At 45.4% G+C, this 26677-nt stretch overlaps 1 protein-coding gene across 2 annotated transcripts in view; it reads right to left on the bottom strand.

The window, feature by feature from the left end:
• IGSF3 (immunoglobulin superfamily, member 3) overlaps positions 1-26677 on the bottom strand; it is a 129881-nt gene that overhangs the window by 46076 nt on the left and 57128 nt on the right. Inside the window, exons 2-6 of one of the 2 annotated variants that reach the window (XM_010830723.1) lie at positions 17512-17889; positions 14439-14849; positions 9403-9792; positions 7979-8038; positions 4831-5232 (exon numbers count right to left, since the gene is read on the bottom strand). In XM_010830723.1, the coding sequence (XP_010829025.1) occupies positions 4831-5232; positions 7979-8038; positions 9403-9792; positions 14439-14849; positions 17512-17889 (1641 nt within the window). The remainder of the gene's footprint in view (positions 1-4830; positions 5233-7978; positions 8039-9402; positions 9793-14438; positions 14850-17511; positions 17890-26677) is intronic. The other variant, XM_010830724.1, reaches the window with a different exon arrangement.

Here is a 26677-nt window from a genome sequence, read left to right as displayed (position 1 = left end):
TTCAGTTGGATTTCTGTTGCGTCAATGCCCACCCCACGCCACCCCTGAACAGCAGAGACTGAGTGCATGGAGGCAGGACCATCCCTAGACAGCTTGGATTCCATGCTGAAACAGGAGAAAGAAGCCCAGTGCCAACTTCCTTCATGCCCGGCCCATCAGCACACTTGTGAAGAGGGAGGCGGGGGAAGCAGGTGCCCATGCTCCCCAGGCAGGGCAGCTTGGGTTGGCTCCCCAGTCTGACCTCCATCTCCTCATGGAATCCAGGGAAAAGAGACAGCAAAAGACCCACAGCAGGAAGGACTGATCTTCAGAAGGGGGGACCTTGGGCAAAGTGGGGCCCTGCAGGTGTGCTAGCCGGAGTCTCTCCATATTCCAGCATCCCTAACCCAAAATACTGACTCCTCAGGATGGGTGACTAGAGTCCCGTCAGCTCTGAGAGTATGATGGACCATTAACACGTTGGTTATGATCCTAAAACTAAGAGCAGCCAGAATTTCCTGAGCACTATCTACGTGCCCTATCTAACAGGAGACAGGGATTAAGACCATCCCCATGGAAAAGAAATGCAAAAAAGCAAAATGGCTGTCTGAGGAGGCCTTACAAATAGCTGTGAAAAGAAGAGAAGTGAAAAGCAAAGGAGAAAAGGAAAAGATATTCCCATCTGAATCTAGAGTTCCAAAGAATAGCAAGGAGAGATAAGAAAGTCTTCCTCAGCGATCAGTGCAAAGAAATAGAGGAAAACAACAGAACGGGAAAGAATAGAGATCTCTTCAAGAAAATTAGAGATACCAAGGGAACATTTCATGCAAAGATGGGCTCAATAAAGGACAGAAATGGTATGGACCAAACAGAAGCAGAAGATATTAAGAAGAGGTGGCAAGAATATACAGAAAACTGTACAAAGAAGATCTTCACGACCAAGATAATCACGATGGTATGATCACTCACCTAGAGCCAGACATCCTGGAATGTGAAGTCAAGTGGGCCTTAGAAAGCATCACTACAAACAAAGCTAGTGGAGGTGATGGAATTCCAGTTGAGCTATTCCAAATCCTGAAAGATGATGCTGTGAAAGTGCTGCACTCAATATGCCAGCAAATCTGGAAAACTCAGCAGTGGCCACAGGACTCGAAAAGGTCACTTTTCATTCCAATCCCAAAGAAAGGCAATGCCAAAGAATGCTCAAACTACTGCACAATTGTAATCTCATACGCTAGTAAAGTAATGCTCAAAATTCTGCAAGCCAGGCTTCAACAGTACGCGAACCGTGAACTGCCTGATGTTCAAGCTGGTTTTAGAAAAGGCAGAGGAACCAGAGATCAAACTGCCAACATCCGCTGGATCATGGAAAAAGCAAGAGAGTTTCAGAAAAACATCTATTTCAGCTTTATTGACTATGCCAAAGCCTTTGACTGTGTGGATCACAACAAAGTGTGGAAAATTGCTTAAAAGATGGGAATACCAGATCATCTGACCTGTCTCTTGAGAAACCTGTATGCAGGTCAGGAAGCAACAGTTAGAACTGGACATGGAACAACAGACTGGTTCCAAATAGGAAAAGGCATATGTCAAGGCTGTATATTATCACCCTGCTTATTTAACTTATATGCAGAGTACATCATGAGAAATGCTGGGCTGGAAGAAGCACAAGCTGGAATCAAGATTGCCAGGAGAACCAATAACCTCATATGCATATGACACCACCCTTATGGCAGAAAGTGAAGAGGAACTAAAAAGCCTCTTGATGAAAAGTGGAGGAGAGGGAAAAAGTTGGCTTAAAGCTCAACATTCAGAAAACGAAGATCATGGCATCTGGTCCCATCACTTCATGGGAAATAGATGGGGAAACAGTGGAAACAGTGTCAGACTTTATTTTGGGGGGCTTCAGAGTCACTGCAGATGGTGACTGCAGCCATGAAATTAAAAGACACTTACTCCTTGGAAGGAAAGTTATGACCAACCTAGATAGCACATTCAAAAGCAGAGACGTTACTTTGCCAACAAAGGTCCGTCTAGTCAAGGCTATGGTTTTTCCAGTGGTCATGTATGGATGTGACAGTTGGACTGTGAAGAAAGCTGAGAGCCAAAGAATTGATGCTTTTGAACTGTGGTGTTGGAGAAGACTCTTGAGAGTCACTTGGACTGCAAGGAGATCCAACCAGTCCATCCTAAAGGAGATCAGTCCTGGGTGTTCACTGTAAGGTGAACACTGTAAGCTTCACTGTTGAAGCTGAAACTCCAATACTTTGGCCACCTCATGCGAAGAGTTGACTCATTGGAAAAGACTCTGATGCTGGAAGGGACTGGGGGCAGGAGGAGAAGGGGATGACAGAGGATGAGATGGCTGGATGGCATCACTGACTCAACAAACATGGTTGGGTAGACTCCGGGAGTTGGTGATGGACAGGGAGGCCTGGTGTGCTGTGATTCATGGGGTTGCAAAGAGTCAAACACGACTGAGCGAATGAACTGATCTATGTGCCAGGCATGGTGCCAACTGCTTCACTTTCACCTCACGTCACTGAATCCTCAAAACAACCTTGCGGGACAGGTGCTTAGCACTCCTTTCTTACAGAGGAGGAAACAGAGGAGGTATATAAATTGCCCACTATCAAGCTGCGAGTAAAAGGCAGTCAGATTACAGACATGTATGTCACTGATTCCAGGGACCTTATTAGGTGTCTTTACTCCTGGGACGCATAAGGCAGTGGTCAGGTTAAAGGCACAGACCCTGGAGCCAGAAGCCCAACTCCGACACTTTCTACTTGTATGACGTTGAACGAGTTACTTAATCTTCTGCCTCTATTTCCCCACCTGTAAAATGGGTCTTTGTGAAGACTGAATGAGTTAGTATATGTAAAATACTTGGAATAGTACCTTCCAAGGTACTATTACAATATTACTGTATTTTGTTAGATATATAGTAATACATTGTAATACTTATTGTTACATATATAGTTCGCTTTAAAAAAAAAAGACATAAAAGAAAGTATTTTAAACTCCATTGGTAAAAGACAAGGTAAGGAATGAAATCTTTTGGCAGAGTTAGGTCAGAATCCCTTGGTAAGTCCTGGCTGTGGGAACCACAGACATACGATGAATACGAAAAAAATTCAGAGGGCAGGGACATCCCTGGTGGTCCAGTGGTTGAGAATCAGCCTTCTAATGCAGAGGACTGGGTTTGATCCCTGGTCAGGGAACTAAGATCCCACATGCCATGGTGCAACTAAGCCTCTGCCCCAAAAAAGACCCAGAAAAGCCAAAAAGTTAAAAAAAAATAAAAAAAATATATATATATGGTTTAAAAAAAATTTAGAGGACAACCTGATGCTATAAAATTACTTCTACCTCTATCCACCCCTCAGACATTTCTAGCCTCACAGGAAGGAGAGACTCCCCCTGTTGGACACCCAGGACTTTCCTCACAAGTTCCTTTCCCATATGTCCACAGAGGATGCTGAGCAGAGGTTCAGGGATTGAGCTGAACAGGAAACTCAACCACTAGATGAGGTTTCCAGACACAAAAATCTGAGCTGCATGGTGAGTGCAGAAGGCAGGTCAATCTTTGGGATTAAGCTTTGGAAAGGAAAAGTAGTTCTGATCTGGGGCGGGTGGTGACCCAGGACTTTGGTGAGGGCAAAACCACTTGGGGCTGCCACTTCCAGTGGGGTGTGCCCAGAAACATCAGCAGCCCTCCCAGCGAGGAAGGTGAGCATGGTCCAGGGGTGGGATAGGAAATCGCTGAGGACAACTGATGTCACAGTCTCTTGGCAAACAGGAATACTTAACATGACAAGGTACCTTCCCAGCAAAGTAGCTGACTGGTCTTGTAAAATGTAATATACAGATTCCATTAGGCAGATAAATGTTGATGGAAGCCTCTTTAACTACCCCGTGAGAAGGAAATCTAATATACCCTGGTTTTAGCCAGGGTATCAAGGTATCTTAATTTCATGCTAATCAGGAAATGGCTTTCTTTAGGAAGAGCTGTATGGAGGAAAAGATAAAAACACAGGCTTTGAAAAACATTTTAAGGCAGATTGCTGGCTTCCCGGGTTCAAGACTGTGGGTCTGTCATTTAAAAGCTATAGCCCTGGGCAAATGAGTTATCCCCTCTAAGGAGTCTCCTTGTAAAATGACAGTGTTTACTTGTAGGCTAGGTGAGGATTCTAAGAGACAGTTAAACTTAAGTATTTACACTCAGCCAGGAAGGGTAGAAAATGCTAAATAAATGGTGAAAGGTTTTGTCCTACCCTTCTCTACCAGGCTCTAAACTGCCAGGAGGGCTGAGCCCCTGGAGAGGAGGGCCTGGGTGCAGGAGGGAGAGAACCTGCTTCCATTCTTCCAGCTCAGTTTCAGCAGTGGCCTTTGTTCCTCTACCTGGGACCACCCAGGCCAGAATCCTTACAACTTCATTCCTACCACCCAGACCCAGGAGTAGTAACAGTGCCCGGCTGTCACCCGTCCCCTGGGCCCACCATGCTGAACCACTGTCGGTGCCCTGAACCCCATCCGTACTTCGTCAATGCTTTCTTCAATCAAAACCTTTGGAAGGTGCCATCCATTTTCCATGTGCTTCCCTGGTGGCTCAGATGATAAACAGTCCACCTGCACTGCAGGAAACCCAGGTTGAATCCCTGGGTTGAGAAGATCCCCTGCAGAAGGAAACGGCAACCCATTCCAGTATCCCATGGACAGAAGAGCCTGGCAAGCTGTAGTCTATGGGGTTGCAAAGAGTCGGACACAACTGAGTGACTTTTTCTCATATGTGTCTTAAAACGGGAGCATCTCCCGCAACAGTCCCACCAAAAGACAGCAGAGCTTACTTACCGAGAGCGGTGATGGAGACGAGAGTGCTGGCCCGGCGCTCCCCTGCGATCTGCCACTCGTTGTCCACGGCCCGCACCCATTCGGTCACGTGGCATTCGTACTGGCCCTCGTCTTCCTTCCTGGTGTTGAAGATGCTCAGGCTGAACGAGTTGGGCTGCACCTGCTCCATCTGGATGCCCCCAAAGCTGTTGCGCTCCCAGTAGGATGCGCCGGGCTGCACAGTGCCGTCTCGGTCCAGCCACACGATGTTGCTACGGCGGTTCTGCCGGTCCACCAGCTGCCAGATGACGGAGAAGCGGCTAAGTGGCCGGCCCGTCGTCCGGATGCTGCAGGTAAGGTGCAGATTGTCGCCCTCCAGGATGACGCTGGCGTTGCTGGCCACATCCACAAAGATGCTGCTCTCTGGGGAGAGGGAGAGAGTGCCACGCTGGGGCTTTCTGGGCTCCACTGTGCCCTCCCCACAGACATCACAGGAGAAAGGGTACAAATGTCACTCTATTCAGGTACAGGGGACCTGGGAGGATGCAAGCCCTCTGATGCTTGCTGCCACGAGCCCTGGCTGGCTCTGGGCTTTGCTGCCTTGGATTTTAGATCTGATAACCTTGGAGGGCCTTTGCTGGGTGCAAAGATAACATGTGGGACACTGAGGGCCTAAGACCCGAGACTGGATCAGAACCTAAGAAATATGTCATCAAACATTACCCTTAGGGCATAAAACAATTCATCAGGTCCAGTCAGCCCTCCATATCCATAGGTTCCACATAAATGGATTCAACCAACTGTGGATAGAAAAGATTCAAAGAAAAAAAAAAAAAAATTCCAGAAAGTTCCAAAAAACGAAACTTGAATTTTGGCAAATTGGCAACTCTATATAGCATTTACATTGTATTAGGTATAAGTAGTCTAGAGATGATGAGTGTGGATTATATGTAAATCCAAAAAGCCACTTTGTATAAGGGACTTGAGCATTCTCAGATTTGGGGTGGTCTTGGAACCGATCCCCCTCAGAGTCTGATGGATGACTGGAATGTGTTCAGCAGGGTTAAGAATTTTTTACTTGGATTTTCAGTGAGTTAAATAGCTTGAAAATTCTACTTCACCTCATCTTCCCATCATTTAGGGCTACAGCAGTCAAATGAAAGCTGAACATTCATATATGTCATTTGAGTCTTTCAGGGCAATATTAGGAAGTAGGAAAATAAAGTGACAGGAAGTATTTGGAGGACAACATGTGCTTTCTTCCTTGGTTGTGGGCAATAATGCAGCAGCAATGGCCTCATTTCACAGAGTGAGTGGTGAGCAACCTTTCAGGCTTCATCAACACAGAGGAACAGACCAAAGGCAGTGGCTCGCCTTCCCATGGCCATCCACCTAGCCCAGCGGTTCTGCTGCTCTCGACCTTGACTTTCTGCCAATCAAACTCCAGGATAAGGATTCTACTCCCTTTATTCCTTTGCTACTCACTTAGCTATCTGACCTCCTTCAATAGAATTATTTAAGCTCTACATGCCTTCTTCAATGGGATGGGTGGAGAGAGTGTTATTTATACTGTGAATTTTTAAAAGATTATAAAGTAAGTAAGCCAATGTCTATAAATCACCTAATACATAGGTTTTCAAAAACTGGCCATCATGATAATTAATTTTACTATTCCCATTAACTATTTGTTTTTCATAAAGACTTTGGGTATTTTAATCTATCTTGATTATGCATATATTATTTTGTATAATTATCTATAGAGCTCAAAAAGCAAGGTATAAAAAAACCAGAAAGTACCAGATTGATTCAGCTCCAATTTTCTGGGCACCATCCACATGAAACATATCAACAATTTTGAATCAATCAATCAATCTAATCCCAGATCAAGGGGCATACCCAATTACTGAGGGGAAAAGCATATCCACGACCATGCATTTGGAGTCTATCTTAGCCCTGTATTTTACCCACAGGCAGAAAGAGGCAAAGATAAGCACTGAGCCTGGGCATGGAGCTCTTGCTATGGTGAACGTGTCGGCCACCCATTCTGGATAAGCTTGTTTCACGTGAAAAAAGGTCTAGATAGACAGAGTGGGGAATAGGAATTTTCCCAGGAGCCACACCAAGATGATTCATGGTGATGACAGATCTCCTGAGTAGCTACATCTACAGCACTCATGTCTAAAAACTAGGATTTGGAGGCAGACAGACCAGGTTCCAGGCCCCAGTCTACTGCCCACTAACCCTGCAGTCTTGGGGCTCTTACTTAATCTACACAAGCTTTCATTTCTCATGTGCAAAATGGAAGTACTAATAGTCCTACTTCTAAAGGTCATGACACTGAGAGTATCAGATCGGGTAATTATTTTTCATCATTGTTAATAGTAACAATATTCCTCTTTAGATTACAGACTCATTAATGACTCACTTCCAGTGCTATCCATTCAAAGCGAGAAATTAAAGAAGGGCAACTTTGGCATCAATGGAAAAAAAAAAGTCTCCTCTTGCCTTAAGCAGAAGAATGACTTACAGGGCATCACTCCCACCCCCTACTATCACCCTAATGGGCTTTTCTATAAGCCCTGGCTCATTTGTTACGAGGGCTGCTGTTTGGTAATCTGCTGTTTGAGCAAGCCTGAAAAAACCACGCAGTTAGATGTGAAACTACAAGGAAAAAAAAAAAAAAAATTCTGCAGCCCAGGCAAAAGCAAATACAGACACAAAGCTAACTGCCCATTAAGACTATTTACAAGCGTTTCCAGGCTTGAGAAAAAGGCAGCCAGCAATTTAAAACTCTCTGGATTAAATGAAAACCAGGACAGAACTAATGAGAATCTAAGTGCATGGTCACAACGAAATTCCAAATCAGGAGACTGATGGTGGAGCACAGGCTAAGCGCAGAGCAGTGGATCTGGCGTTAGAAGCAGATATTTCTAATGCGATGCAAGCTTGACCACTAAACGGAACCGGCTTAGCCACTTCCCTGTATGGTGCTCTGGTCTCTTCATTCAGAGGATGAACAGAATACTACTGGATTGGAGGGCCGGGAGTGGAGAAGGAGATGATATACGCAGAAGCAGTTTGGGCTCTTGGGAGTTAAAGCGCCATTAAAATCCAAGTTTTTACTATCACCATTACCGATGTGATTCACTGTGTTCTTTGGTAGACTTACCCAAGTGGCCTTGGGGCAGGATCTGGTGGTGCTGGGGGACTTTAACTACCCAGTTATCTGCTGGAAAAGCAATATAGCAGGCCACAGATCATCAAACAAGTTCTTGGAAGGGGATGGGGGAAATCGCTTAGTACAAAAAACAGAGGAAGGACACAGTGTGGCTGTCCTTCACTGGATCCTTACAGAACAATGAGGAATTAGTTGCAGATTTAAAAGTAGAGAGTCCGTGGTTAAGGCAAGCACAGACAGACAGGAAAATAGTAAAGAAGGGGCATCCAATTCAACAAATTCCATTCTACAAATATTCAGCAAGCATCTACCCTATGCAAAGCACCATGCTAGGCATTGCAGCGGGGAATAAGAAAGAAAAGAATTTCAAGACAATGAGATGTGTGTCAGAGAGCAATTTAAAAAAAATAAGCACAAAAGAAAGCCATCCTGTTGGTGAGAAAAGAAAAAAAGAGCGGCAAGACCCTTGTTGTCTGTTTTTTCTTCACACTTGAAACTGTATTAAAAATGTCAAAGTGTAAATAAAAATGTAAAGGGAATCATTACAGGCCTAAGAGAAAGAACAGTTTGAGCAGTGGAGAAAAAGGTTAAAGGTTAGTTTAAAAACTTCACCATCTTGTTTAAAATCAGAGCATTCTAAGGTTTCTCTTTTACTAAAAATAGAACTATGAGAGAAATGAGATATTAATAAGGACATGCTGATACTATGAATGATTAAACCCAAGATAAGCAAACACAGGCAGTCCCCTAATCCCCCAGTCCTGACTGATACCCACCCAGACAATGCCAGCTACAAGCAGGCAGGGAGCCCACCTAAGCAACCCTGGAAATGAGCTAAGCTTTAAAAGCCTATGCTCCAGGATGATGTGAGAGGTCCCATCCACTGACTTTTAAAAACCCACTTCCAGAAGGGAAGAGACAATTAGGGAAATGCCAATCCCTACACCCTCAAACCCAGAAAGCAAATCTTTCCTAATAATGCTCTTTAGGATTTAAAATCCTCCCATAAAAGACCAACCCTCTTAAGTAAGTTTTCAAAGCAGGCACCCACCCATTTCTTCTGGGATTTAATTCCCACATGGGAGTGAACAGCTGTGCTGGAGTCCTGGTTGGTCTCCAAGCTGAGCTGGCACTGTTGGTGTTTATATAGAGCTGCCAGCATTCAGATCTGCCAGGCCCCTCGCCAGCCTGCAAACACACACCTGATGCTCTGCCTACAAGAGGGGGGAGGGGGCAGGGTGCTAAGTGTGGGCAGGTGAGCTGGAGAAAGGAGGGGGCTTTTCTCTGCCAGCTGCTTGAACCTGCCCTGCCCTTCCCCAGCTCTTCTCTTCTCCCCAGACTTCCCTGAGATGATGCTAGCTCCTGGACCAGACCAGTGGGAGGAGGGAAAGGAAGCGGCCCCTCCCTACACTTACTGATGGGGAGGACGATGATGGGTATGTTCTTGGGACGCTTGCTCTCCTTGTCGATGAATTCCCCGGTTACTGTTTTCTCCCTCTCCGTCACACGACAGTTGTATTTTCCGCTGTCCTCCTGGCGGAGGTGGTAGATCTTCAGCACAAAGACACTGTCGCTCTCCTTGGCCACTTGGAGCTCGCCCCTGGCTTCCCGATGGGTGAATTCACTGTTGAGGACTGGCACAGCGTTCGGCCCCATGCTGGCGATGAGTGAGCTGTTGAAGGCCCAGGAGACAGCGAAGTAACGGTCGGGAATGTTCTGCGCCTCCAGGATGCATCTGAACTCCATCGGCTCTCCCACCGTGTACAGCCGCTTCTCCGTCTCCAGCCGAACGGTGAACTCTTTGTCTGAGAAAACAAATAACAAGATGGATGCATTCTGGGTGACCAAGGGCCCCAGCGCTCCAAGCTGCATCAGCAAATTCCCACCGTCGCCACCCTCTCAACAAGCTGACTACTGGGAAGGCACTGCCACACCTGTCTTAAGAGAAAAACTCTTGACTATCTCAGAGGAAACTCAAAGGTAGCCAGACCCAAAAAGTTTAAGGGTCTTCTTAATCCCAATCAAAGTGACGAAGCTCTGTCTGCAGCTTATAATGCCTTAGATTTCACTCCCAGAGATCAGCAAGCAATATCACTCCTAATTTCAATTTCACGGCAGATTACAAAGGTCCAACCTTGATCTATATACCCAGAACTCCGTCAAAGCATCAGGAGTACAAATATTTTCAGTAGATATTATAGACATTACCCTGCTAGACTTGTGAGATAAAATTACCCAGCGGCCCAGGTGCTGACCCCAATCTTAATAAATATTCTTTCTCTCAGTCTATTTATCTATCTGGAGAGAGAAAAAAAAATGTCTATTTTTCTCAGTCTATTTATGGAGAGAGAGAAAAATGTCTTCCACTCTCATGTGAATATTGCAAATAAAAAGACAATCCCTAACAAAATTGCATAGGAAAAGTGAAAACTAATGTCTTTTCACTAGTCCATCATCCACCGGATCAATCTCTAGAAAGATGGAGGGGGCAAGTACCTACTTCCACTGACAGCCACATGACCTCTAAAACAATCAATGAACTCAAGCACCCTTCAAAGAACCAGAGGCTTAATCGGGAATGGGGGGAGGGGGCAGGGCAACGATCAAAGAAGGGCTCACTGCCACTAACTGTCCTGCACACCATGTAATGGTGTGTCTGTCAACGCCATGAGACAATGATCGCGTCTCATGGGCACCGGTGGCAGGGGACAAAGGAGTGAAGGGCGGGAGAAGCTTCTGGAAACAGTCACAGAGCCTTGGGTAGGGGAGGCTGTAGCTTCAACCACTGCCCAAGTCCTTCTCCTCCCAGTTCCAGCTCTGTTCCTCTAAAGAGAACATGGAAGGGAGAATCTCATCACAGGGATGTTTGAATTCCTTGTAGAATCATAAGCTCCAATCTCAACTGTCTTCCTTACACTGGCGTTCCCACGTCTTTACCTCTATTATTAGGGCCTTTGCCTCATTCTTTTTTTTTTTTTTTGGCCACCCTGTGTCGCATGTGGGATCTTAGTTACCATGACCAGGGATCAAACTCTCGCCCCCTGTGTTGGAAGCACAGTCTTAACCACTGGACTACCAGGGAAATCCCACCTTGCCTTGTTCTTATCCCCTATCCCACGCACTATTCAAGCAGACGAGAATCCCATTTCCCTAAAAACACAGGACTCACAAGAGCACTTGCTTCCACATTACCCTTCTCGTTTTGTACCCACCCATTCCTCAGGCTCTCCATCTCCTCCCTTCCCACCGGAGCCCGTGTCTTGCCCCAAATACCTATCTTCTCCAGCGAATCAGCCTCTTCCTTTTATTACCCAAACTTGCTGACAAAGTGAACTAGACGCAATGACTCTAGGGTCTCACTTCCAAAGTGACACCTGTTGCCTCTGCTTTGCTCCCAAAAGACCAACTTGAGAGATGTGGGTTTCACTCTGCCAGCCTCTGTCTAGACACACACACCCACATGGGACTGAACCCATGTCAGCTGCCAGACACTGGCTTTCTGGTCAACCACACTGCAGTAACTTATAACTCAACATCAATGATTTAAACAAAGAAAAAAAAATCACCCCTTCCACATAAATGCCACCAAAGTCTTAGGAACAGGTGCCCCAGACCTCAGACTTCCCACTTCCTCCAAGTCAGGCTGGTTGCAACTGTGGCAGTCTTCCTTAGATTCTTCTGATCTCATGGGATTCCCCCTCCTGGCATGGTGACGCCTTCACATTGCCAGGTTAAGATAAGATTCCTCCTTTCTGCCCAGCAATTTGCCCTTGTTCTTTCCTAGTCAATTAAACCTCCATACACTGATGTATGCTTTTTCCAATCCCCTCTCCCTCCTCAGCTCACTGAAATTTTGCTTCTGACCTTCTGCCACACTTCACTGACTGAGCAAATGTCTCCAGTGACACCCCCGCCCCCCAACCCATCACAGCAGAAGGCTTAGGTTTGAGCCTCTGGACCAGCTCTCCTACTTTGTGTCCATAACACTTTCCGCCCTGCTTCTTGCCAACTGGCCTGACCACTCTGTTTCTCTGTCACTGGGACTGGCTTCCTTGACCACCTCTCACTGCCACAGTTCTCCTGGGTCCTTTCCCAATTTCACCCCACGGGCTTCTCCTGGGGACATCATCAGTCCCAAGTTCAACCTCAAACTGAGCTCCATGTCTGATGACATGCTGGCTGCTTCACACACAGAGCATCTCCATGAGAGTCTGCTTGCAGGATGGACTCCTTGACCAAAACTGACAAGAACAAGAGGAAAGCCAACCAGTGCTGCCACTGAAGGGGAAGCAGAGGCTTTCAAGTATCACTCGGCACATCACCTCATCCCTCCTTATCACAGTTCAAGGAATCACCCTGAGCCCCAGCCTCAGGGCTCCCAATAGTTGGCTTCCTCCTTCCCTAGTCCTCTCCATTCTGTTTGCCCCTGGCACCCACTGCTCACTTGCCAGGTCAGTGCCACTGACCCAGCTGTGGCCGCATCAGCCCTTCCCTCCCTGGTCTCCTGACTTCAGATCCAACCTGTCAGCTCAACCCTAGGTGGCCTCCATGGTTTTTCCTTTCTAAAACCCAGTCTGACTGTGCCACTGATGTGTTTACAAATCTCTATTCCCTCCTCCAAGTGTCTACAGCAGTGGTTTTCAGACTTTGCTTGGGCAGAGGAGAGGGGGGGTCTTCCTTTCCGCATACGTCTTTTATTGCCCGATATAGAAAACGTTTGGTTGAGGCAAGGAGGGGACACTGTAGGCCTCACATGCCTTCCTTCAGCACCCCCCACCATGGCGTCTACCCATGCACACCAACACACACACACGTCCACCCACAAAGCGACTGCTCAGGCACCTCTATGGGGCTCTTAGGAGTCCAAGGAGAACAGCTTGAGAGATGCTTGGACCAGAGAGTCAAAGCCAAGCTCACATTACAGCAGATGGGGCTTCAGGCCATCTTTCCTATCTCCTACCTCTTATCTCTCACCACTCATATCTGGAACTCAACATCTGCCTACCCTTGATTCCTCTGTGCGTGCCAAACATGACAAATAATTCTGTACCTTTATGCTTCTCCTCCTGATGCATGTTCAAGCTTCAAGCCTCAACTCAAAGTCACCAAATGGGTTGGTTTTCCTGACTCTGCTTTAACGACCCCATCCAGGAAAAACACTGTTGTCAGAAGAATGATATTCACTGTGTCCCCAGGGCACCCCACCCACTCACACTCACTGCCCTCCACTCAGCCCCTGGCTTTCATATCTGCAGTTCCCTAAGGCAGGGACCAAGTGTTCTTCATCTCCGAGTCCCCGAGGCCTATCACCACACCTGCAGTGCTGCAGAGACTTCCTAAATGTTGACTGAAATGAAGTAAGAGAAGGGCAACACTGGGGCTACAACCACTGAACCAGAACATCACTGGGACACGGAGTGAAGTCATCGACTTTTTGTTTTTTTTCCACCTAGTTTTCCCTTTGCTTAGTCTGGATACATTTGCTGGGGCAAATTCAAAAAAAAAAAATCCTCATTCCAAATTGGCAAGATTAAAATAAAAGAAGATTAACTGATGCAACCTAATTTAAAAGCATTAAGACTCAAAATGTGGCCCAGACTTTTGAAGCTGCTCTTAAAACCAGCCAGGAAGGGAAGGGATAAATATGAAATAAAGCGCCTTCTGTGGATTTCTTAGTACCAGAAGTTTCAGAAGCCGCTAAATACTCTGGATCCTACAGAACAGATAAAGTGCTCCCAGTCCAGGAGCCTAACCCTCCTTGTAAAGTTCTAACATCCATTAGGTACCCAGAGAATCGCTTCTGCCCTGTTGGCTCTAGAGCTGTGCTTGACAAAGCATAGACTGTCTACAGTGGAAGTGTACTGAAAACTCAGCTTCCCAGGTCCCACCCCGGAAGCCTGACTCAGGAATCTGTACTGCCCAAGCCTGGGTATCTGTGCTATTAGGTAAGTCAGAAGCACAGCCCCAGAATGACAGAACAAGTGGGGCAAGAGAGCTATGCAGAGACCAAGACCACTACCATTTAACTGGAGCAAATGGGGCAGGAGAGTCAAGAGACAAGTCCTGAAGAGAAGTCCCCCCCACAGCTTGTACTTCAGGCAGTCCAGCTCATCTCCCACAAACCACACCTCTGATCATCAGAACAAGGCAGCCCCTCATAAGAGGTGAGCGGTGATGCAAGGACCCTTGGGCACTTCCTGTACCTCCATGCCAGCACAACCATACCCTCCAACCAAAACCAGTGGACTGAGTGCCCACAGTACGCCTACCCCCAGCCCAGCTGAAGCAGCCACCAACAGCTGTCAGCTCTAATCTGGAGCCCAGCTGGACTCAGGGGCTGGGAGAGCACAGTGAGAGAGGATCAGGGCTTGGGATACCTGGCCCCTAGGGACCCAGAGTCCTTGCAGAGTCGTCAAAGGAGTCTGCACCACCTCCGGCCAGACAGACTCACCGGTGGGCTGGACGTTGACCACGGTCCCCTCAGAACGCTTCCGGGTCATGGGGTACCACGAGCCGTCCGGGTCCTGGATCCACTCAGTGGCCTCGCAGTAGAACTCGCCCTGGTCGAAGGGCTGCAGGTGGAAGATGGTGAGGCGGAAGGTGGTGCTCCCCAGCTTGTCCAGGCGCACCTCCCCCAGGCTCTGCCTCTGCACATAGTCGCTGCTCGACTGCAGCACAAAGTTCCGGCTCAGGGCGATGACCTCCACCGGCTTCTCGCCGCCCCGCTGCCGGAGCCAGGCCACCGACAGGTGGCTGTGCTGCAGCGTCTCCGTGGATGTGTCACATGTGAGCTCCAGGCGGTCCTGCTCCACTTTGTGCAAAGTCTGGGGCACAGCGGTGGCCTGCAGGGTGTCCGGGATCACTGCAACACACGAACCGCCCCAAGTACGGTCATTAGGCCACAGATCTTACGCTCGAGGGGCTGAGTGCCAACCCACCCGGGCTTCCACAGTTCTGTGGGGCCACGGAGGACCCCGGGCAGCACAGAAACAGAACAACACTTCTGTCTGGATTTGGACTGCAACTGTTTGGCACTTAACGCTTCCTGTCTGGTATTTCAATAACACTCGGATAAAAAGTGGGTTGGGAGCAGAGGGATAAATTGGGAATTTGGGATTAACAAAGACACACCACTATAAATAAAACAGAAAACAACAAGGGCTTACTGTGTAGCACAGGGAACTATATTCAATATCTTATAATAACCTATAACAGAAAGCAATCTGAAAAAGTCCATATATATTTATGTGTGTGTGTGTGTAACTGAATCACTCTGCTGTACACCTGAAATATTGTAAATCAGCTAAATTAAAAAATTCTATTAAAAAATTGATAAAATAATGTTTGCAGACACTGCATGTCATTTTATACAATAAATGAACTCACTGAAAATAACATGTCAAAGAAATTTTATGTCAGGTGAAATAAGACTTTGTTGTTCAAAGTGAAATTGCTTTCAGAAACTTTAACTTGGCTACTGACTCATCTTCAAACAAAAAGAGTTCCTGGAAGTTGGAATGTCACATTTTCTATACAACTTGCTCATTTTCTCCTTTCTAGCCACTCCACGCCCATGTTCCCCCAACTCACGTCAGCAGTGCAGTACTCTAGAAAAGCTATTTCTTCTTTTTTTTTTTTTTTTAAAAAAAAGGGTTGTGGCAGAGAGAAACAGCAGGGTCCTCAATTTTTTAGTAGGTTTAATTTTCATATAACTCATGTGTCAACATGTGCTCGTGGGCTGGAAGGAAGCCATGAAATGGGGATGAGTCAGGCAAGCGATAAGATTACCTCTGTGGTCACCTGGTCAGCATTTTACCCTGGAGACTAAACATCGTCCCTTCTCTTTGAAGGGTGGAAATTTTGATTTCGTTTTTATTATCATAATTAAGCCTGGAAGTTATGACTTGGACAGAAAAACAGAATGGCCTTGATATTTCTGACCCTTCACATTGGGAAACTCTGGCCCAGAGCCAACCACATAGAAATCTCCCTCCCCGGCCCTCCCTCCTCCAGCTCCCTCCCTCATCTGGGGAGCACAGGGGTAAAAGGAGACTGGTGCACAATTCCTTACTCTGACACCAAAGGACACACAGACCCACTCCAGGTCTGAGCAGAGTCCTGCAACCACACTTGCTTCCTGACACAGCAGCATCCCCAGTGGCTCAGAGGCGCCATCTAAAGGCCCATCATTTCCTGGAGGTTTGGCCTCTTCCTGCAGATGACACATGCTTCATCTTCCTCATCGGTTCTTCAGCTTACCAACCACAAATGTCCTTGCCTTATATTTTTATATCCCCTTTCATCAGTTAGAGAGGGTCAGTTAACCTCCTCTTAAGTTCTTAACATCTGCATTAGATCTTCTTCTTTAAGTTGCAGCTTCAACATTCTATTTACAAGTGAACACATAAAACTTGCTTCACCTATGCTACTTGGTGACCTCTAAAATATTTGGGGAGCTTTGGATTCTTCTTTTAAAGTCAAATGCTATGTTATGTGCTCAGTTGTATCTGACTCTTTGCAGCCCTGTGGTCTGTAGCCTGCCAGGCTCCTCTGCCAATAGAATTTTCCAGGCACGAGTACTGGAGTGTGTTGCCATTTCCTACTCCTGGGGCTCTTCCCAATCCAGGGATTGAACCTACGTCTCTTGCGTCTCCTGCATTGGTAGGCGGATTCTTTACCACTAGCGCCACCTCGGAAGCCCTAAAGTGAAAGCGAAAGTGAAGTCGCTCCGTCGTGTCCGACTCTTTGCGACCCCGTGGACTGTAGCCTACCAGGCTCCTCCATCCATGGGATTTTCCAGGCAAGAATACTGGAGTGGGGTGCCATTTCCTTCTCCAGGGGATCTTCCCAACCCAGGGATCGAACCCAGGTCTCCCACATTGCGGGAAGACGCTTTAACCTCTGAGCCACCAGGAAGCCCTCAAAAGTCAAATAAAACTGTACTATAAAAGAACTGACTTAGTGTTATGGACTGAATGTTTACACTCTCCCCCATCCCCCAAATTCCTGTGTTGAAACCCAATCCCCACTGTGTTGGTATCTGGAAATGAAGCCTTTGAGAGGTGATTTGGACATCAGGATGAAGTTCTCATAAATGGGATTAGTGCTCCTTTAAAAAAATTTTTTTGGCCGCACTGCCTGGCATGTGGCAGTTCCCCAACTAGATCCCTAGTTCCCCAACCAAGGATCTAACCTGAATCCCCTACATTGAAAGCATAGACTGCCAGGGAAAAAGATTCAGGGATTAGCGCCCTTATAAAGGGACCCCAGACAGCTCTCTCGTTCCCCTTCTGCCAGGTAAGGAGACAAGAGAAAGTTAGTACTCAGCAATCCCCATGAGGGCCCTCCTCAGAACTGACCACACTGGCACCCTGATTATCTAGACTTCCAGCCTCCAGGACAGTGAGAAATAACTGCTTGTTGTTTAAGCACCCAGTCAGTCTAGGATAACTTATTTTCACAGTTTAAACTCACTACAGCACTCAGGCAGAACATCAGCCACACGGACGTAGTCATCTCCTTACCCACGACGGTCGTCTTGGCGCTGTAACTCCCGAAGTACCGCTCGTCGGTGCTGGGCGTGTGGCACTCGTACACCCCGGCATCCCGCGTCTGGAGATCAATGATGTGTAATAAGGCCAAGTTCCCCTGGACCCTCTCCACGTAGATCTGCCCGCTGCGGACACGCTGCGTGTAGATGGCATAAGAGAAGGTGTCGTCCATGGTGCTGATGATCTGGATCTCGCGTTCTGGGGCCTTGGGCATGTAAACAGACCACTGGAAATTCTGCTCAGAGGGCCCCTGGAAGCCACTGACATTGCACCAGATGGTGATGTGAGAGCCCTCCGTGCGGTACAAGGGTCCCTCCTGGATGCTGACTTGCCGCTGCGCTGACACGACACCTGTGGGGGAGACACACACGACGGGCTCTCTCACGTCTCAGACTAAAATGCAAAGCAGGCAGCAGTCTACAAAGGGCTTGTGATTCAAGTGACATGATAATAATATAAACAACTTAGCGGCCCTTTCCAAGGCGCTCTGTGATTTATAAATATTAATTAAAACATCCCGTGGTAAGGCACTGTCCCGAATTTGCATATATGAGAATGTGATCGTGCAAGGACATGGTCCTGTTATTTATTCAATGGCTGACCCTTGGGAATTTCATTTAGTCTCTCTGTCATTTAGGCGGCAGTTTTATATCTATTTATTAGTGCTGTTTATAAAGTTTTTAATAAAATGAGCAGGGAAAGTTGCATCCTTGGCACAAATTCCGAGGAGAACAAAAGCAACCACCTTGCAGTCTGGCTGAAATTAAATGCTCCTTTCTTGATTAGAGAGCTGGAAGGAGGGAGTCCTGGGTCCTTTCTTTGGTTCCGCACCCTTATTTGCAAAGGTAGGCCATCATGGACACATTTCATACACCCTCTTCCCTCCACACATGGAGGTGGAGCTGAGCTCCTAAAGGCTGCTATTCACATGAACAGGAATGGGAAGGGCTGACGCAGAACCCTGCTGCCCAGATGCCCACACACCACCGATGGGGGCAACTGTCAGTGCCGCCCCAAGTCAAAGACGTTTCAAGGCTGCCCTGGAAACTGGGCTCTGATTCACCACCGGCTGCCCCGCCTCCTGGCTGGGATCTGCTTCTCCAAGTGGCCTCTGCCTGCCTTCTCTATGCTCTTAACATGGTCTCCCCTCACAGACTTGGGGACAAGAAAGATAGTAAGTTTGCTTTCTCATTCCATGCCAGCACAACTGACTCTGCCTGAACCACTGAGAAGGCGGCAGGGCACATGACCCTGTGGCAGGTAAGGGCTAGTTGCAGCTCTGCCAGGAACTGGAGCTGGTGGTGCCATCTTGGACAAGCGGCTTTTCCTTTCTGGACCTTGATCTCTTCATCCATAAGATGATTTCTAGGAAGGCTTTGGAGGGGACTAGCATGTGTGACTAGCTTTGTCACTTATTACCTGTGACCTTGGATAAGTGACTTAACCTCGTGAAGCCTGTTTCCTCATCCATAAAATGGGGATAATCATGTGTGCCTCACAGAGTTATCAAAAAGACTGAATAAGACAAGATCTGTAACACCCCTAGCATAGGGCCTAGCCTATAATTAGTCCTTAAAGAAGAGCTGCTTGATCAAACCAGTCTATCCTAAAGGAAATCAACCCTGAATATTCATTGGAAGGATTGATGCTGAAGCTGAAACTCCAATACTATGGCCACTTGATATGCAGAGCCGACTTATCAGAAAAGACCCTGATGCTGGGAAAGATTGAAAGCAGGAGAAGAAGGGGATGACAGAGGATGAGATAGTTGAATGGCATCACCAACTCAATGGACATGAGTTTGAGCAAGCTCCGGGAGTTGGTGATGGACAGGAAAGCCGGGTATGCTGCAGTCCATGGAGCTGCAAAGAGTCAGACAGGACACAGCAACTGAAGAACAACAAAGGAAGAGCTGCTAACACGGGCCTCTCCTGGCTGGAACAGTCTATGGCTCTGGACCCACAGGGAACAGGATTTTGGCCAGTGATCCCTCAAGGTCAGGCCAATGGCCTCTTGACAATGACACCATCTCTGGGCCACCCACTTCCACCCACAGCTGCAGCCCATTCCCATTTTCATGAAAACTTCCCCCACGCCCCCTCTGAAAGGCAATCACGGCTGTCCAGTGTAAACGTATCTGAAGTGGATCCAGCTGGGGAACAGCTGGGATGGCTCAAATCCTAGTGGGAAGTATCTCTAAGCCCAGCCTGGGGGATGCTTGGGCCTTAAAGCAAACTGATCTAATCTAAAACAGACCTTACAAGGAAAGGTCTGTGGCTTATAAACTTTTATTTATGCAGAATCTTTTCTCCCAAACAAAATCTTACATGGAATCCCATCTTGGCTGAAGCAACAGAAGTAAGGAAAGTGAAAAAGGGGGTAAGAGGGTGGCAAATCAAATCAAAGTGGTATGTGGATTCACTTGATATACTCTGGTTGACAGCATTTACAACTATATTCAAGATCGTTGGCAAACAGCTCATTAGTTATTTTCAGTATGTTAAAATGTAGTGTGTTGCATTTTTACTATGCGTACTCTTTCTCTGACAATGCAAAAAAACAAACTATATATATATATATATGGGCTTCCCTGGTGACTCAGATGGTAAAGAATCCACCTGTGATGCAGGAGACCTGGGTTTGAGACCTGGTTGGGAAGATCCCCAGGAGGAGGGCATGGCAACCCACTCCAGTATTCTTGCCTGGAGAATCCCCAGGGACAGAGGAGCCTGGCGGGCTCCATGGGGTCGCAAAAAGTTGGACACGACGGAGCGAGTAAGCACTATATATACATAGCGACACTTGAGCCAAATGTTTGAAGTCCTCCGGAAATGGAGAACTTTGAAAACCATCTAACTCCATTCATAAGATTTTGGTCTCCCTGCATTTTAGTGTTCTATGACAAAATAGCCACAACCGGTCCCCACCTGCTACAAAGAGGACTGGAGGCAGGTCAGGACAAGCCGGCATCTTTCTTTAAGGCAGGACTTAACCTTAGACTTGCACTGGAATCACCCAGAGAGCTTTAAAAAATAACAGGGCCTGGACCCCAGCCCATGTAACTGATCTGGTGTGCAGAAACCTGGGCACTAGGGTTTTTTTTTTTTTTTCAACTCAACACAGAGCAGTGTCCAGATGTCTCTATCGATAGAGTGTCAGCCAGGGGCTCAAACGAAAGACCAGATGCTGATTTAAGGCTCTCAATAGCTTTGAACTCCTGCCTTCACTGATCTGGGTCAAGAAAGTCTTATTCTCCTCCAGTGAATGGGCAATTGGGCAATAGAAAGCAGCTGAGGCCCATCAGACACTGGCTGCGGTGACACCCAGCATGCACTCTAGTTACAGGCCTTCAGAAGCACTACATCAGGGGATCATACACATTATTCCCCAGAAAGGTAAACAGTGTTAAGTGGCCTGAATAGGCCAGGGCACCAGGGTCAAAACAACTTTACTTGTCTCCTGTCGGAAGCTGGTTATAAACAGTCCTGACAAATAAATAAACAGATAGTAGACTGTACTTTAACCACACACATTCAGCTGCACCTGCTTATTAAATATCTCCTTAATTTCCTTCCCACCGCACAAAGGGCCTTTGAACACTGAAAATAATGCTGTTCTTAGGAAGTGGACCTTAGCATAGAAATAGAAATGAACTTTTTCTTCTCAGCAGTCTAATTCCCCTTCCATACGCCCCACCTTCCCCATTTCCCTCTCCGGGCACTGCCCCTACTATCCAGATCTCATTTTCCTAAAGCTGTGCTGTGCTAAGTCACTTCAATCACGTTCGACTCTTTGCAACCCTATGGTCTGTAGCCCACCCGCCTCCTCTGTCCATGAGATTCTCTAGGCAAGAATACTAGAGTGGGTTGCCATGCCCTCCTCCAGGGGATCTTCCCAACCCAGGGATCGAACCCGCGTCTCTTATGTCCCCTGCATTGCTAGGCAGGTTCTTTACCACTAGCACCACCTGGGAAGCCCTTCCTAAACGCTGCTACCTTCAAAAAGACCCAGGTCCCCAACCCTGGCCAAGGCATCCCCTAACTCCACTGCACCTTTCATCTTCCCTCAGCCCACAACAGAAGGTTCCTCCGGGCTGGGATCACCTTTTTTTTTAAGTAATATTTTTTCTTTAGACATTTCTGTACTCTCTGAATTATTTTGCAATAAGCAAGTATCACTTTTTAAATTAAAACAATCCAAGTATTATATATAACTGTATAAAAAGGACTAGACACACACAAAAGACAGTAGAGTGGGAAATAAAAATAGGAATAAAAAACAAGGGCAACAAAAAATATTAATGAAAATGGTAGATATTAATTCAACTATATCAATAATCGCTTTAAAGGTCAACAATCTAAATGTACCAATTAAAACACGGAGATTGTCAGAGTGGATTAAAAACATGACCCAACAATATCTTGCCTACAAGAAACCACTTTAAGCATAAAGACACAAAGATTAAAAAGAAATGGGTGGGACTTCCCTGGTGGTTCAGTGGATAAGAATCCACCTGCCAATGCAGGGACTCAGGTCCAATCCCTGGTCCATGCCTCAGGGCAGCCTAGCCTGTGCACCACTGCTAAATCGGCACCAAAAGCCTGTGCTCTGCACAAGAAAAACCACTGTGATGAGAAGCCCCACTCACCGCAACCAGCTAAAGGCTGCACTCAGCAGTGAAACCCCGTGCAAACAAAAATAAGAGAAGTCAACGAGTGGAGAAAAATACACCACGTTAATACTAATCAAAAGAGCTGGAGTGGCTATATTAATTTTAGACAGACTTCAAAGGAAGGAAAATTATCAGGAACAAAGAAGGACATTACATAGTGATTAAAAGAGTTAATTCTCCAAGAAGATATAACAGTTCTTACTGTGTATGCATGTAACAACACAGCCTCAAACTACCGAAGGCAAAAAGTGAGACAACTGTAAGGAGAAATAGACAAATCCGCTATCATAGGTGATGACTTCAACACCCTTCTCTCAGAAATGGGCAGAATCAGCAAGCAGAAAATCCATAAGGAACAAAGCTGAACTCAACAATATCTTCAATCAACTGGACACAATAGACATCTACAGACTTCATCCAACAACAGCGGAATACACACTCTTCTCGTGCTCCCATAGAACATTCACCAACACAGACCACATTCTGGGCCATAAAGCACCCCTTAACAAAAAAGGTTTAATAACTTCTTTTCATTTGTTTATTTATTGATTTGGCTGCGCTGGGTCTTAGCCATGGCACGTGGGATCTTTCACTGCAGCACACAGACTCTGTAGTTGTGGGGCCTGGGCTCAGGAGTTGTGGCATGTAGGCTCTCTAGTTGTGGTGCAAGGGCTTAGTTGTTCCGAGGCATGCGAGATCTTAGTTCCCTAACCAGGGATCGAACCCATGTTCCCTGCATTGTAAGGCAGATTCTTAACCACTGGACCACCAGGGAAGTCCACCCTTAACAAATTTTTAAAAATAGAATGATATAATATCTGTTGGCAAACCAAAATGGAATTAACCTAGAAATCAATGACAGATAACTGGAAAATAGCAAAATATGTGGAGATTAAACAACACACTTTTAAATAACACACACACACACACACAAATCTCAAGAGAAATAAATTTTATAACTAAAAATACAACTTATCAAAAGCTATGATATTCAGGGAAAGCAGTGCTTAGAGGAAAATTTATAGCATTAAATTTAGAAAAGAAGAAAAACTTTAAATCAGTGTTTCCACCTTAGGAAACTAGGAAAGGAAGAGTAAAGTAAATCCAAAGTAAGCAGAATACATTAAAGCAGGAAAAAAAAAAAGAATTAGGGCAGAAATCAATGAAATTAAAAACAGAAAATCAATAGAGAAAGTCAATGAAACCAAAGGCTGGTGTTTTTAAAAAATCAATAAAATCAATAACCCTCTAGCTAGGTTAACAAAGAAAAATAATATAAGTTATTAGTATCCAAAATGAAAGAGAGGGAATTGTAAGATCCCATGGAAATTAAAGAATAGTAAAGGAAACCTATGAACAACTCTGTGCTTCCAAGGTGGTGCTAGTGGTAAAAGAACCTAGCTGCCAACGTAGGGGACATAAGTGATGCAGGTTCAGCCCCTGGACTGGGAAGATCCCCTAGAGGAGGGCATGGCAATCCACTCCAGTATTCTCGCCTGGAGAATCCCATGGACAGCTGAGCCCGGTGGGCTACGGTCCACAGGGTCGCAAAGAGTCGGACACGTCTGAAGTGACTTAGCAACAGCAGCATGAACAACTCTGTGACCACAAATTTGATAACCTAGGTGAAACAGACCAACTCCTTGAAATAAACAATCTGCAAAACTCACATAAGAAGCAAAGACGATCTGAATAGGTCTATACCTATTAAGGATAGGCTTAATAGTATGGGCTTCCCTGGTGGCTCAGCTGGTAAAGCTGGCTCAGCACCCTCACCTGCAATGAGGGAGACCTGGGTTTGATCCTTGGGTTCGGAAGATCCCCTGGAGAAGGGAAAGGCTACCCACTCCAGTATTCTGGCCTGGAGAGTTCTATTGACAGAGGAGCCTGGCAGGCTGCAGTCTATTGGGTCGCAAAGAGTCAGACGTGACTGAGCAACTTTCACTTTCACTACACCTATTAAAGACATTACATCAATAATTAAAAACCTGTCAAAACAGAAAGCACCAGGCCCAAATGGGGTCACTGGTGAATTCTACCCAACGTTTAAGGAAGAAATTATACCAATTCTCCACAATCTCTTTTTGGGGCAGAAACAAAGGGAATACCTCTTCCTAACTCATTCTATTAATATCAGGCCAGCATTACCCTGATACCAAAATCAACAACAGCATTATAAGAAAAGAAAACTACAGACCAATATTTCTCAAGAACACAGGTGCAAAAATTCCCAAGAAAATATTAGCAAATCAAATCCAAAAAGTATAAAAAGACTTATATACTAGAACCAGTGAGATTCATCCCAGGTATACTTATTCAATATTGGAAAATCAACTAATGTTATATATCACATCAAACTTTAAAAAGGAAAAACCACATGGTCATATCAACAGATGCAGAAAAAGCATTTGATAAAATTCAACACTCATTCACTATAAACTCGCAGTAAACTAGGAATAGAGACTTTCTCAACTTGACAAAGACTACCTACAAAAAACCTTTAGCTAACATCACACTGACCAGTGAGAAGCTCAAAACTTTTCCACTAAGATCAAGAACAATGCAAATATGTCCCTTCTTGCCACTCCTTTAGAATAAGGCAAGAAAAAAGAGTATACATATTGGTATACTCTTAAAAGGTATACATAGTGGGGAGGAAGACAAAACTCTTTGCTTGCAGGTGACATGACTGCCTGTATAAAAAGAATTTTATTGCCAAAATACTGAACTAATAAGTGATTATAGCAAGATTGCGGGATACAGTAGGTTAACATAGAAGTCAACTGCTTTTCCATAAACCAATAATTAACAAATGAGAATTTAAAGTTAAAAGCATAATAATAACTTACATTAGCATCATAAATTTAGTCAACTGATCTCTGACAGAAGGCAAAGGCAAAACAATGGAATAAAGATAGCTTCTTCAAAAAATAGTGTTCAAACAACTAGATACATGCAAAAAAAAAAAAAGAATCTAGACACAGACCTTACACACTTCACAAAAATTAACTCAAAACAGATTAGGGACCTAAGTGTAAGATGCAAAACTATAAAACCCCTAGACGATAACACAGGAGAAGGTCCAGATAACCTCTGATATGGTAATGTCTTTTTAGCCACAACACCAAAGGCATAATCCATGAAAGAAATAATTGATGAGTTGGCTTTCATTAACATTTAAAATTTCTCCTCTGTGAAAACCAATATCAAGAGAATTAAAAGACAAGTCACAGACTGGGAGAAAGTATTTGTAAAAGACATATTTGATAAAGAACTGTTATGCAAAATGTAAAACCAAATCTTAAAACAATAAGAAAAAAAACCTGATTAAAAAATGGGCCAAAGATCTTTAACAGACACCCCACCAAAAAAGATATACAGATTGAAAGTGAGCATATGAAAGGATGTTCCACACCATACATCATCAAGGAAATTCGAATTAAAACAACAAACGAGATACTACTACACACCTATCAGAATGGCCAAAATTCAGAACACTGACAACACCAAATGCTGGCGACGACGTGCAGCAAGAGGAACACTCATTCACTGTTGGTAGAAATGCAAAATGGTACTGACGTTTTGGAAGACAGTTTCGTGGTATCTTGTAAGACCAACCATATTCTTACCATACAATTCAGCACTTGTGCCCCTTGGCATTTACACAACGAAACTGAAAGCTTCTATCTACACAAAAACCTACACATGGATATTTAGAGCAGTTCTCTTCATATCTGCTGGAACTTGGAAGTAAAGGAAATGTCCTTCAGTAGGTGAAAGGATAAACTGTGTACATCCAGACAACCAAGTATCGTTCAACAGTAAAAAGAAATGGGCAATCAAGCCATGAAGATATGGAGGAACTTGAAAATACGTATTAGTAAATGAAAGAAGCCAATCAGAAAATGCTACACATTGTATGATTCCAAGTAAATGACATTCTGCAAAAAGCAAAACCATGGAGACAGATCCGTCTCCATGAAGATCACTGACAATGGAGGGCAGGGATATGAATGGCAGAGCACTAATGTTTTTAGGGCAGTGAAAATACTCTGTATGATACTACAGTGATGGACACATATCATCATGCATTGGTCCAAACCCACAAAGTGTATAACACCAGTAGTGAACCCTGAGATAAACTATGGACTTTGGATGATTATGGTATGTTAACATATTCCTGGTTTAAAAATTTACCACTCTGATGAGTGATGGTGATAATGGGGCAAGTTATGCATGCCTAAGGGACTAAGAGGAACTCAAAAGCCTCTTGATGAAAGTGAAAGTGGAGAGTGACAAAGTTGGCTTAAAACTCAACATTCAGAAAACGAAGATCATGGCATCTGGTCCCATCACTTCATGGCAAATAGATGGGGGAAACAGTGTCAGACTTGGGGCTCCAAAATCACTGCAGATGGTGACTGCAGCCATGAAATTAAAAGACGCTTACTCCTTGGAAGGAAAGTT

The sequence above is a fragment of the Bison bison genome, unplaced genomic scaffold, assembly GCF_000754665.1.
Source record: "Bison bison bison isolate TAMUID 2011002044 unplaced genomic scaffold, Bison_UMD1.0 scf7180017864519, whole genome shotgun sequence".
Taxonomy (NCBI): domain Eukaryota; kingdom Metazoa; phylum Chordata; class Mammalia; order Artiodactyla; family Bovidae; genus Bison; species Bison bison.
The sequence above is the reverse complement of the archived record's forward strand: the minus strand, read 5'-3'. Positions and strand labels throughout refer to the sequence as shown.